Source organism: Bos indicus, chromosome 1, assembly GCF_029378745.1.
Source record: "Bos indicus isolate NIAB-ARS_2022 breed Sahiwal x Tharparkar chromosome 1, NIAB-ARS_B.indTharparkar_mat_pri_1.0, whole genome shotgun sequence".
Classification (NCBI taxonomy): Eukaryota; Metazoa; Chordata; class Mammalia; order Artiodactyla; family Bovidae; genus Bos; species Bos indicus.
In genome coordinates, this window is record NC_091760.1 from 116698760 (window position 1) to 116712786 (window position 14027).

General features: G+C 38.2%; 1 protein-coding gene across 1 annotated transcript; it reads right to left on the minus strand.

The window, feature by feature from the left end:
* Positions 1 to 4402: 4402 nt before the first annotated feature.
* Positions 4403 to 7697, minus strand: LOC139179776 (C1GALT1-specific chaperone 1-like). Its single transcript, XM_070780257.1, has one exon. The coding sequence runs from the start codon at positions 7377 to 7379 to the stop codon at positions 6423 to 6425; it is 957 nt and encodes a 318-aa protein (XP_070636358.1). The 5' UTR covers positions 7380 to 7697; the 3' UTR covers positions 4403 to 6422.
* Between the last annotated feature and the right edge of the window lie 6330 nt (positions 7698 to 14027).

Consider the following 14027-nt stretch of genomic DNA (forward strand, 5'->3'; position numbering starts at 1 on the left):
AAATCATTTTAAAATGTTCCCAGATGATTCTTCCTAACACCGTCTTCTTTGAAAAAGCATCATCTCACCTGCGGAAAGAGCAAACAGCCAACTCCAATCCCTTCTGATTTTCCTGTCTCATGGGAAGTGTAAAGAAGAAAAGGCTAAGAAATGTCTTAAAAGATCACAGCTCAGAGTCAAATTCACTAAAAGAAGAACTGCAGTCTAAAGAGATAAAGCAAGCATTAAAACCTGATTCAGATATGATACTGATTTTGGAAATGTCAATTAGGGAATTTGAAACAACTCTAAGCAATATATTGGCTTCCCTGGTGGCTCAGATGGTAAAGCACCTGCCTGCAATATGGGAGACCCAGGTTCGATCCCTGGGTCAGGAAGAGGGAGAAGGAATTGGCAACCCAATCCAGTACCCTTGCCTGGAAAATCCCATGGACAGAGGAGTCTGGTATGCTACAGTCCCTGGGGTCGCAAAGAGTTGGACATGACTGAGTGACTTCACTTTCCCTTATAAGCAATATATTAGACTTCAATGGAAAAGTAGGCAATATTCAAGAACAGGTGGGTAAAATAAGCAGAGAAATGGAAACATAAGAGAGAATCCAATGGAAATTCAAGAAATCAGCAACAATGTAACAGAAATGAAGACTGCATTGATGGGCTCATTAGAAGAATGAATATGGCAAAGGAAAGAATCTGTAAGTTTGAAAATATGGTGATAGAAAGTTCCCAAACTAAAATTCACAGACAAAAGGAATAGAATAGCTAAGACCTGCAGAACAAATACAAAATTAGAAGAGATGCCTCATGGACATACAAAGAGAAGGAAACAGAAAAAAGCAAAAGAAATATTTAAATGGCTAAAATTTTTCCAAAATTAATAGCAGATACTAAAACCACATCCAGAAAGCTCAGTGAACACCAAGCAGGGGAAAAAGTGAAATAAATATTTAAAGAAGCCAGAGGGAACAACATCTTACAAATGGGAACAAAGATTAGAATGACATCAGATTTTACACCCATGCAATCAATAAGAGTTGTGCAATAATATTTAAAGTGTTGAAAGAAAGAAAACAAAAACCCCAGTGAATCAGAACTCCATATTTTGCAAAATTATCCTTCAAAAGTAAAGGAGAATTTAAAGCTTTTTCAAACATACAAAAACTGAAGAAGTGTACCATATAGAGACTTTTTCTGCAAGAAATTTTTTCAAGTTTTCCAAAGCTAAGAAAAATTATATAGGTGATGTACATAAAGAAATGAAGAGTATCAGAGAAAGAATGAATGAAGGTAAAATCAAACTTTTTTCTTCTTTTTCTTAGTGATATAATAACTTCAAATTAATAAGAGTAAAAAGTATTGCATCAATGGGTAATATGCATAAGTGAAATGAATCCCAGTTATTTTATCAGAGATGGAAGGGAGGAATTGAGAACACACTGTTGTAAAGTACCTATGCAAACAGTGAAGTGGTATAGTGTTATTTGAAAATAGACATACTTAGTTGTAAATATATACTTCAAACTCTAGGGCAATCCAAGAAAATGAAGTATAATTGATATGCTAATACAAGATATAAAAATAGTATTAAATGCTCAATCAAAATCAGAGGAGGTAAAAAAAAGGTGGGAGGGGAGAAAAAAGAACAAGTACAATGAATGACAAGTAATTACAAAGTAGCTATTAATACAACTATAGCAGTAATCACTTTAAATGTAAATGGTCTAAATAAAAAAGTAAAAAACAGAGATGTCAGAGTGGATAAACCAAGAATTCTCAATTATATGCTCTCTGCAAGAAATCCACTACAAATAAAAAGCATAAATAGACTCAAGGTAAATGGATCAAGATATACCATGCTAACACTGATCCAAAGAAACAGATTCACTATATTAATGTTAGACAAAGCAGAATTCAGAACAAGGAAACTCACTAGAGATAAAGAGAGGCATCATATTATGATAAAGGGGTCAGTTTTCAAGAAGACATCATAATCCTGAACAGGTATGGCCCTAAGAACAGAGCATCAAAATACATGATGCAAAAAAAAAAAAAAGATAGAATTGTACGGTGAAATAAACAAATCATTTGTTGTAATTAAAGACCTCAATACTTCTCTGTCTGTACTTGACAATCCAGCAAGCAGAAAACCAGTAAGGATATAGTCACTCATCTATAAAGTTGGTTAAGGAGATTTTATGTCTAACCTTGTGCAGTTAGGCTGACAGGGAAAAGGTATTGGAAAGACAATCAAACACCTGCAGAAGATCTGCTGATACTTAATTGTGTGTAAGGGAAACCCTGGTAGAAAATGCATCTCCTGTTGCTTTATCAACTTAAAACCAGAAGACAGAAATTCACAAACCAAGGTACCAGATCCATTAACCCTAATCTTCTATTTGAACTATAGACTCACACCCTGATTTTGCATTAAGAAGGAGAAATTGTAAAAACTGAAATCCACCACAAAGCAAAGTGGCTGACAGCTCACATCCATAGGAAAAAAATACTCATACCTACTTAGTCTAGAATGAGGATAAGTCTTTCTCTAAAATTAGCATAAGCTGCCTGAAAGACCAGGATAGCGTGTAGGGCTGAGCTAGAGACAGCTGATGGAGAACGCAATGGCAACCCACTCCAGTACTCTTGCCTGGAAAATCCCATGGACGGAGGGGCCTGGTGGGCTGCAGTCCATGGGGTCGCGAAGAGTCGGACACAACTGAGCGACTTCCCTTTCACTTTTCATTTTCATGCATTGGAGAAGGAAATGGCAACCCACTCCAGTGTTCTTGCCTGGAGAACCCCAGGGACGGGGGAGCCTGGTGGGCTGCCGTCTATGCGGTCGCACAGAGTCGGACATGACTGAAGCGACTTAGCAGCAGCAGCAGAGAGAGCTGAAAGTACATAGGATTCTTCACGTAACTTTTATCTCATTTCCTGCATACACACCCCCTCCACTGACCTTCAAGTGTCTGAATTCCCCCCAGTGACCATGCTTTTCAGATTTTCCCTTTGTATGCTGCTTCAGTTCAGGTCAGTCACTCAGTTGTGTCTGACTCTTTATGACCCCATGGATTCCAGCACGCCAGGCCTCCTTGTCCATCACCAACTCCTGGAGTTCACTCAAACTCATGTCCATTGAGTTGGTGATGCCACCCAGCCATCTCATCCTCTGTCGTCCCCTTCTCCTGCCCTCAAGCATCAGAGTCTTTTCCAGTGAGTTGACTCTTGACGTGAAGTGGCCAAAGTATTGGAGTTTCATCTTTAGCATCAGTCCTTCCAAAGAACACCCAGGGCTGATCTCCTTCAGAATGGACTGGTTGGATCTCCTTGCAGTCCAAGGGACTCTCAAGAGTCTTCTCCAACACCACAGTTCAAAAGCATCAATTCTTCGGTGCTCAGCTTTCTTCACAGTCCAACTCTCACATCCATACATGACCACAGGAAAAACCATAGCCTTGACTAGACGGACCTTTGTTGGCAAAGTAATGTCTCTGCTTTTGAATATGCTATCTAGGTTGGTCATAACTTTCCTTCCAAGGAGTAAGCATCTTTTAATTTCATGGCTGCAGTCACCATCTGCAGTGATTTTGGAGCCCAAAAAAATAAAGTCTGACACTGTTTTCCCATCTAATTCCCATGAAGTGATGGAACCAGATGCCATGATATTTGTTTTCTGAATGTTGAGCTTTAAGCAAACTTTTTTACTCTCCTCTTTCACTTTCATCAAGAGGCTTTTTAGTTCCTCTTCACTTTCTGCCATAAGGGTGGTGTCATCTGTGTATCTGAGGTTACTGATATTTCTCCCGGAAATCTTGATTACAGCTTGTGTTTCTTCCAGTCCAGCATTTCTCATGATGTACTCTGCATATAAGTTAAATAAGCAGGGTGACAATATACAGCCTTGCCGGACTCCTTTTCCTATTTGGAACCAGTCTGTTGTTCCATGTCCAGTTCTAACTGTTGCTTCCTGACCTGCATATAGGTTTCTCAACAGACAGGTGCTTAGATACTGCCTAAATAACATCTACTTCTCTCCTTCTAATCAAAACCTACTTTCTTTTTAAGAAATTGATTTCATCTATTATGGTAACATTAGTAACAGCAGTAACAAACTAAAATGGACTGAACATGTCCATGTATCTGGCAAACTGGCATGTTCAGGTTAATCACAGTCATCACTTCCTACAGCTCTCATCCTTCTAAATATCAGATTAGTTAAACCCAAAAACATGATTTCCTACCTCTGAAATACTTCACACCTCTGCATACCATTCCTCTTGCAGAGGAACCAGAGATCAAATTGCCAACATCTGTTAGATCACAGAAAAAGCAAGCGGATTCCAGAAAAACATCTACTTTGGCTTCATTGACTAAACTAAAGCCTTTGACTGTGTGGGTCACAACAAACTTGGAAAATTCTTAAAGATATGGGAATACCAGACCACCTTACCACCTCCTAAGAAACCTGTATGCAGGTCAAGAAGCAACAGTTAGAACCTTATGGAACAACAGACTGGGTCAAAATTGGGAAAGGTGTGTGGCAAGGCTGTATATTGTCACCCTGCTTATTTAACCTCTATGCAGAATACATCATGGAAAATGCCAGGCTAGATGAAGCATAAGCTGGAATCAAGATTGCCAGAAGAAATATCAATAACCTCAGATATGCAGAGGACAACACCCTTATGGCATAAAGTGAAGAGGAATTAAAGAGCCTCTTGATGAAGGTGAAAGAGGACACTGAAAAAGCTGGCTTAAAACTCAACATTCAAAAAATGAAGATAGCTGCATCCATTCCCATCACTTCATAGCAAACAGATGGGGAAGCAATGGAAATGGTGACAGACTTTATTTTCTTGGGCTCCAAAATTACTGCAGATGGTGACTGCAGCCATAAAATTAAAAGATGCTTGCTCCTTGGAAGAAAAGTTATGACCAACCTAGACAGCATATTAAAAAGCAGAGGCATTACTTTGCCAACAAAGGTCCGTATAGTCAAAGCTATGGATTTTCCAGTAGTCATGTATGGATGTGAGAGTTGTACCATAAAGAAGGCTGCAGGCTGAAGAATCAATGCTTTTGAACTGTGGTGTTGGAGAAGACTCTTGAGAGTCTCTTGGACTGCAAAGAGATCAAATCAGTCAATCCTAAAGGAAATCAGTTCTGAATATTCATTGGAAAGACTGATGCTGAAGCTGAAGCTCCAATACTTTGGCCACCTGATTCGAAGAGCTGACTCATTAGAAATGACCCAATGCTGGGAAAGACTGAAGGCACAAGGAGTAAGGAACAACAGAGGACGAGGTGGTTGGAAGGCATCACTGACTCACTGGACATGAGTTTGAGCAAGCTCCAGGAGATGGTGAAGGACAGGGAAGCCTGGCGTACTGCAACCCATGGGTCAGAAAGAGTCAGACACAACTGAGTGACCAAACAACAAAAAACATGATTTTCTACCTCTGAAACAGTACACACCTCTGTATACAATCTCTGCCGCAGTACACTTCAAAACTGATTTAGGACTTTGCCTCCAGATGCTGACAACACAGGACAATAAAAGAGCCTGACATCTGTGAAGGTAAGACATGATTACTGAGGAGCACCACCATTGAGTCCTACTTGAGTACACCTTTAAGGATTTCATTTCGGCTAAGTCATCAAAGCACTACAATTCATTTCCATGTTTCTATATACCAATATAGAGCTTCCCTGATAGCTCAGCTGGTGAAGAATCTGCCTCCAATGCTGGAGACTCAGATTGGATTCCTAGGTCGGCAAGATCCTCTGCAGAAGGGATAGCCTGCCCACTCCAGTATTCTGGGGCTTCCCTAGTGATTCACATGATAAAAGAATCTGCCTGCAATGCCTGAGACCTGGGTTCGACCCCTGGGTTGGGAAGATCCCTTGGAGGAGAGCACAGTAACCCACTCCAAAATTCTTGCCTGGAGAATCCCCATGGACAGAGATGCCTGGAGGCCTACAGTCCATGGGGTCACAGAGAGTCAGGCACAGCTGAGCAACTCAGCACAGCACATATACCAATATAGCCAATCAGCAAAAATATGTGCCACAGATTTCTAATATTCATAATTTAGAATTTACCACATAAATTATAATACACTTACCACATAAAATACTACATTATTTATAAGTATATCCTTTATTTCTAAAATTATCATTCTTAAAACATTTCTTCCCAACACATAAAATTTTCATGTTTCAAAAACCTCACCCTATTTGAAAATGTACTACTAAACTTCAATGTGCAAATAAACCAGTGTCACCAAACTGAAAAAAGGAAAGAAAGAAAAAAAAAAAAAAAAACAAGGAAACACACTGCTGTATTGGGTATATAGTTTTACCACAAATAATGACAACATGTGTCTTACACGGTACTAATATACATATTCTTGTTTCACTTCTCAGTCATTGTCAGAACCATTTATAGGTAGGAAAACCAACACATCATTGAAAACATGCCCAAATGCTCTTAGATGATATACCCCATACATCATCACATACATCTGATTACATGTCAGCCCATTAAAAGTAATAGCCATATCTGAACAACATCCTTCCACCACCTGGTTGGGATGATTAGTCATTGCCTCTTTAATAAAAATCCCAACAGATTTTGTATTAAACACATCTTTTCCTTTAGAATCTTCTGCATTTTCTGCAAACACTCCAGCATATTTCAGGCAGACTGCAAGTTGCTTATCTTCAGATACCTCTCTAACCATCCTTCCCTTTTCAGGACACTTTTCAGGAATACTGAGAAGGCTGTTAAGTCTTTTAATTGATTCTATACTTAAGACAATTCCTCCTCCCACACTCACATATTCAAGATCTCCAGATTTTGCAGTGTGGCCTAGATAGAAAGGTTGTGAATAATTCTTTTTTAGCAGAAAGTACTTTAAGTTTTCAATAATAGCAAACGTAGTGGGGTGTGCAAGGAAGAACCAGTTGTATTGGTCTCTATATTTATCAAAGGCATATTTGTAAGCTTTTCTCATCATTAACCACATGTCATTAGTTTCCATGTTAACTGACTCAAACACTTTAACATTTTCAGAACTGAAGAACTCTGCTTTGTCACAATGTTTGGCCCACGTTTCCTTCACGGCAGCCCAGAGACGCACATCCTTCGGTTTTACAAGGATGATACAGTATACCCGAAAGCTTTTACTGAGTTCCGTGCGTTCATCCTCTGAAATTTTCAAGATATCTTCTTTAGTAGGAGCTTGTAGGTGGTGACGCTCATGGTGGTGCGTTCTCTTTCCATAATCAATCTTAATATGTGCTAGCATAGTCATCAAGACACATAAAATGCTTCCGAGCAGTACACCCTTCAAAAACAAACTGCTTTCTGAAAGCATCTTCCTCCACGTCCGGTATGGTTCAATGGCCGAAAGCGCCAAGCGCACCCGGCTTTCCTCTCACTTTCGCGAGCCCCTCCTTTACGTTCCAGGCTGCTCTAGATGCAGGCGGTGTCCTCTCGTTGGTTCGGCCAAAGGTGGAGGAGGCCAAGCAGCAGCCTGAGGGCCACCAGGCGGGGGCAAAAGAGCCCTGGGCAGGCAGGCTGAGCCGCCCTCAGTAGATAAAAGAGTTTCCACTTAGAGCTCGGATCATATCTAATTAGTATACTGTATTTCACTATGACTGGGTCTAACCAGCCAGGATGGTTAAACCCTGCCCACTGGTCCACCCTAGAACACTATCGAAGATTTTACGCTGAACAATAAACAATAAAACTCACTTTAACCAATCAAAAGCAGACTTCTAGATTCACGTCACACTACCCAGGGTGCAAATTTCAAACCATAATTAACGTAACAGTAAGAAACATTCTCTTCCTAACAAAATTTTCGGAATTTTCTTCTCGGTGTTGTAGTGAGTGTTTTTTTGTTCTGTTTTGTTTTGTTTTGACCTAACAAGTAAACAAGTTCAGTACTTGTTTACTTAATCACGGCTACATTTACACATTAACATATTGATTTGGTGTTTTGATTATGTTTTATGTTAAGGTGAGTTAACCTTGGGCTTCCTTGTTGGCTCAGTGGTAAAGAATTCGCCTCCAAAGCAGGAGACATGGGTTCAGTGCCTGGGTTGGGAAGATCTTCTAGAGATGGAAAGGAAGATCTACTCTAGTACTCTTGGCTGAGAAATCTCAGTGACAAAGGAGTCTGGCTGGCGGTCAATGAGGTGGCAAAAGAGTCAGTCAGACAAAACTTAGGGATTAAACGAACAATTTTGAATTAACCATAACACTTTAAACAGGTTCATTAATTTTTACTTAATCTTAGCCTTGAAACTGTGAATTCCTATTAGTCAAGTCTGCTACTAAATTAAACCTGAAAAAATTATGGTGGTTGCATTCAAAACATTTAATGAAGAGTAAACATTTTCCTCTTATGGAAGGGAAAAATGCCAACCCTAAAAAAGAAATACCAACCCTACTCTACTTGCTGAAAATGATTTCTCATTGAGTGCTCACACAGCTTTGCATACATTATTACCCATGAAGACGTAAGTGTGAAAATAATAGGTCAATAAATGTACCTCCTACTTTGAAAATTCTCCAAGCCAGGCTTCAGCAATACGTGAACTGTGAACTTCGGGATGTTCAAGCTGGATTTAGAAAAGGCAGAGGAACCAGAGATCAAATAGCCAACATCCGCTAGATCGTTGAAAATGCAAGAGAGTTCCAGAAAAACATGTATTTCTGGCTTATTGATTATGCCAAAGCCTTTGACTGTGTGGATCACAATAAACTGTGGAAAATTCTGAAAGAGATGGGAATACCAGACCACTTGACCTGCCTCTTGAGAAATCTGTATGCAGGTCAGGAAGCAACAGTTAGAAATGGACATGGAACAACAGACTGGTTCCAAATAGGGAAAGGAGTGGGTCAAGGCTGTATATTGTCACCCTGCTTATTTAACTTCTATGCAGAGTACATCATGTGAAATTCCAGACTGGATGAAGCACAAGCTGAAATCAAGATTGCCAGGAGAAACAGCAATAACCTCAGATACGCAGATGACACTGTCCTTATGGCAGAAATCAAAGAAAAACTAAAGAACCTCTTAATGAAAGTGAAAGAAGAAAGTGAAAAAGCTGGCTTAAAACTCAACATTTAGAAAACTAAGATCATGGCATCCATGATCATGGCATGGTCCCATCACTTCATTGCAAATAGATGGAGAAGCAATGGAAACAGTGACAGAGTTTATTTTGGGGGACTCCAAAATCACTGCAGATGGTGACTGCAGCCATGAAATTAAAAGACACTTGCTCCTTGGAATAAAAGCTATGACCTACCTAGACAGCAGAGACATTCCTTCACCAACAAAGGTCCATCTAGTCAAAGCTATGGTTTTTCCAGTAGTCATGTATGGATGTGAGAATTGGACTATAAAGAAAGCTGAGTGCTGAAGAATTGATGCTTTTGAACTGTGGTGTTGGAGAAGACTCTTGAGAATTCCTTGGACTGCAAGGAGATCTAACCAGTCAATGCTAAAGAAAATCAGTCCTGAATATTCACTGGAAGGACTGATGCTGAAGCTGAAACTCCAATACTTTGGCCACCTGATGCCGAGAACTGACTCATTGGAAAAGACCCTGGTGCTGGGAAAGATTGAAGGCAGGAGGAGAAGAGGATGACAGAGGACGAGATGGCTGGATTGCATCAACTACTTGATGGATGTAAGTTTGAGTAAACTTTGGGAGTTGGTGATGGACAGGGAGGCCTGGCGTGCTGCAGTCCATGGAGTTGCAAGGAGTCGGACATGACTGAGTAACTGAACTGAACTGATTTTTTATTTTATATTATTTTTTATTTTATTTTATTTTTAACTGAACTTAGATTTTTTATTTTATAAAACATTTTGTCATTGAGGAAAATATTAGATGAACCACTGAGAGGCAGTGTAGTCCCCCAGATTATCCTTTCTTCCCATGAAGATTCCTTTTGAATCCAGAACATACTAATACTACTTTCAAAGATTTTAGTGTACATAAGGGATTAAGAATCACTGACAACCTCTCATTTTTCTTACTGGCTCTTTTTCTATACAACTGAAAATCATGCTATTTTGGAATCACATCCTGGAAAATTGAAAACTGTCTTTAAAAAAAAATGTTTCCCAGAAAGATCACAAAGTGAATATTGTCATCATTTGAACAAGGATGGATCTAACATTTGTTAAGGATCTTATTCAAACTGAGCAACTATTTTTAGCAAGTAATTTTACTGAAATAAATTCAGTGAAAAGATGCAGAAATAAAGCATAAGTGATCTACTGTGAATATGTTAAGCAGATTTATAGAACTAAACTAGACAAACTCACAGTAAAACATTTCAGTTGAACCACTAGAAATTTTTTGGTTCCTGCTCCATCTGCAGGTGATACTGCGCTACTCACCACATCATCTCTGGGGAAGGAAAACTCAGAGGGACACAAGCTTTTAAAAATATTTTTCCCCTCTCTGGCAATGCTTTACAAAATGACTTCAGTATAAGTAGCTATCAAAAGAAAGCCAAACACACAGAGAAAGTAAAAACCAAAAACAAAGAAACATAAATATTACCACAGTTATAGGTTTTCTGTTCAAGGTGGGAAAATAGCAGTTTGCGCACTTGATTTTTATATCCGCCAGGGCCAAAGGTCATCGTATATCTCCAGTCATCAGTATTTCAAAAGTCAGGGAGATAGCAACTTAGCAAAAGGGCTCAAGGTTTTACTTACTTAGAAAATGCTCTGAAAGAATGTTTCTGCTTTATCCTTTTAAGAGGATGTGAATTCCTTTTTTTCTAACTGTTATATCATGTGCTTGATAAAAAAGGCAGCAGAGCAAGGATCTATTTTGCACTCTCAGCCCGTTTCTGGTCAAATATCCTTCCTACATAAGTGGAACTTTGACCAAAGCTGTTTGTATAGCTATTTCTAATTCAGTGTCAATAATGTGATGTTTTATTTGGATGGTTTTATTTTATTTTATTGTAATTAATAACCAAAAATGTTCCTATTAATGTGATTAATGTGAACCATATGAAACTAGAGTGTGATATTTAATTTCTTTCTGAAGGGTTTGTAAAGAATTGGGGGCCATAAGTTAATCACTTATTACAAGGTTTGCCTTTGGAAAACAACCAGTGTATCACTACTAATCTACCTGCAATGCTTATAAATGTAGACATATTTCTTTTTCTCTAAGATTTCCAAGATTCCTGACCTGTAAGAAAGGGGCATTCTTTCCTATCTGATAGTCTGGGAATATATAAGTCATAGACAGAAATCAAGGAGTATATTGTGGCAACATTTCCATATGAGAAAAATATTCTTTGTTCCTCAATTGACTTATCATGCCTTAGTAAATAAGATTCTTATTGAAACTATGCAAATAATTATATTATAATAAAAAGTCACAGAACACACTAAAGGCATTTTGCCTAATATTTAGCCATTGTTCTGAGCAGTTCTGCCAACAGGAACCAATAATGTACCTTTGAATTAAACAAAATCATCTTAAAATTTTTCAAATTATGTTTATTTTGTATTTTAAGGGCTTAAATAAGAAACTGTTTAAAGAATTTTACTGTTCGTAATAGGATAGCCTGTTAAGGTTGATAGATCAAGAAGAAAAGTAAATATTCTATTACTTAGTAAAAAAAAACAACACATTAAGCACAATTAAATTTTCTCTCTAGAGTCATTTAGTCTGAAGTAATTGCTTCTTATTTGTCTGATTTGGAGTTTTGGGGAAGTCTATTATCACATAGTTATATGCATATATACCAGGAATGCTAGAAATCCTTTCTGCTCCTGGGAGCTCTATGCTAAAGGCTATTCCTTATAGAATCAGTAGTTAAGAGTGTGTGATCAATTCCTTTACTGAAGTCATCATTTTTTTTTAATGTTTCTTTAGAAGGGGCCTTTAGGCAAGGCTGAATCAAAAGCAAAAATCACTTTTTGATTATAGTATTAAAAGACTATGGCTATTATAATAATGAACAAAATAAGAACAGAGAAGCCACCTATTAAAGATAACCTGATATTTTAACAATTTAGTAAAAGATCACTCTGAGAATAAGTACATATTAATGAATGCCTTCAGAGAAGACAATGGCACCCCACTCCAGTACTCTTGCCTGGAAAATCCTATGGATGGAGGAGCCTGGTAGGCTGCAGTCCATGGGGTCTCGAAGAGTCGGACACAACTGAGCGACTTGACTTTCACTTTTCACTTTCATGCATTGGAAAAGGAAATGGCAACCCACTCCAGTGTTCTTGCCTGGAGAATCCCAGGGATGGGGGAGCCTGGTGGGCTGCCATCTATGGGGTCGCACAGAGTCGGACACGACTGAAGTGACTTAGTAGCATCAGCAGCAATGAATGCCTTTAGTGTGTTCGGTGACTTTTTATTTGCATAGTTTCAATAAAAATCTTATTTAGGCATGGTAAGTCAATTGAGGGACAAAGAATATTTTTCTCATATGGAAATGTTGCCACAATATACTCCTTGGTTCCTGTCTATGACTTATAGATTCCCAGACTGTCAGATAGGAAAAAAAGCCACTTTCTTACAGGACAGGAATCTTGGAGATCTTAAAGAAAAAGAAATATGTCTACATCTATAAGCATTAATATTAATGACAGTGAGATCATTAACAAGTCTCCAGGGTCTGTTAATTTATCCTCAAATTGTGTGTTAATAATTTTCATCAATTGCAAGCTATTTTAAGCCTAGAAACTAACTCTTTATCATCAACTTATTGATATTTGCACACTATGGTTATCTTTGTACATTAATTTGACTTCTCTATTCATCCTAAAAAGTACAAATATACTAAACTATTTATTTTGCATATAATTACTATAGGAAAAAATTAGCTCTTTCTGATTTGTCATCTCTTCTTATATGTTAGGCTTGGCAAACAAGACAGGTTTGACAGTAGTGTTGAGCCAATTAAAATTATGGTATGATTTTATAAACATATACAATTATCTTTAGTTTCCCTCCTTTTGTAAAGTAAGAGTTACTGATGTATGATTGTTGGTTGATCTATTAGTCTTCTGAGTACAAAAGATACCATGATAGTTTTATTACTCTGGTTTTGAGAGCTGAATTTGTTGCACTCAAAAGAAGACACAGTATATATTGTGATGTTTTAAACATAGTAAATAATTATAGGAAAATACTATAATCTTCATATAGCCTGGAAACAAACAGAGCAATTAGTAACAAGATACATGAGAAAATCTAATTTTCAGAAGTGAAATCTTGTTAAAAATATATTCAAAGCATGGAAAAAGTATACATGCAAAAATAAGTAGGCTTTTGAGTGAGATAGTTTTGTTGATTATAAGAAACTTTTGCCATCTAAAACAGAAAAATATACTACTACTTGTCAAGAGTGGCCAGTAGTAGATCAAAGATCAAATGTAGTTTGAACTATTTGGTTGTTTTTTTCCTTATTATCTGGAAGCTTCCTTTAACCATTTTATATCTTCATATTTATTTTTAGACACGTATCAACAATATTTAGTTAAAGGCTAGTTTTTTGATTATCAGTTCAGTTCAGTCACTCAGTCGTGTCCGACTCTTTGAGACCCCATGAATCACAGCACACCAGGCCTCCCTGTCCATCACCAACTCCCGGAGTTCACTCAGACTCACGTCCATCGAGTCAGTGATGCCATCCAGCCATCTCATCCTCTGTCATACCCTTCTCCTCCTGCCCCCAATCCCTCCCAGCATCAGAGTCTTTTCCAATGAGTCAACTCTTCGCATGAGGTGGCCAAAGTACTGGAGTTTCAGCTTTAGCATCATTCCTTCCAAAGAAATCCCAGGGCTGATCTCCTTCAGAATGGACTGGTTGGACCTCCTTGCAGTCCAAGGGACTCTCAAGAGTCTTCTCCAACACCACAGTTCAAAAGCATCAATTTGTCAGTGCTCAGCTTTCTTCACAGTCCAACTCTCACATCCATACATGACCACAGGAAAAACCATAGCCTTGACTA

Bases quoted from the DNA above. Each gene is read 5' to 3' on its own strand.
- LOC139179776 (XM_070780257.1), bottom strand. From the start codon at position 7,379: ATGCTTTCAGAAAGCAGTTTGTTTTTGAAGGGTGTACTGCTCGGAAGC.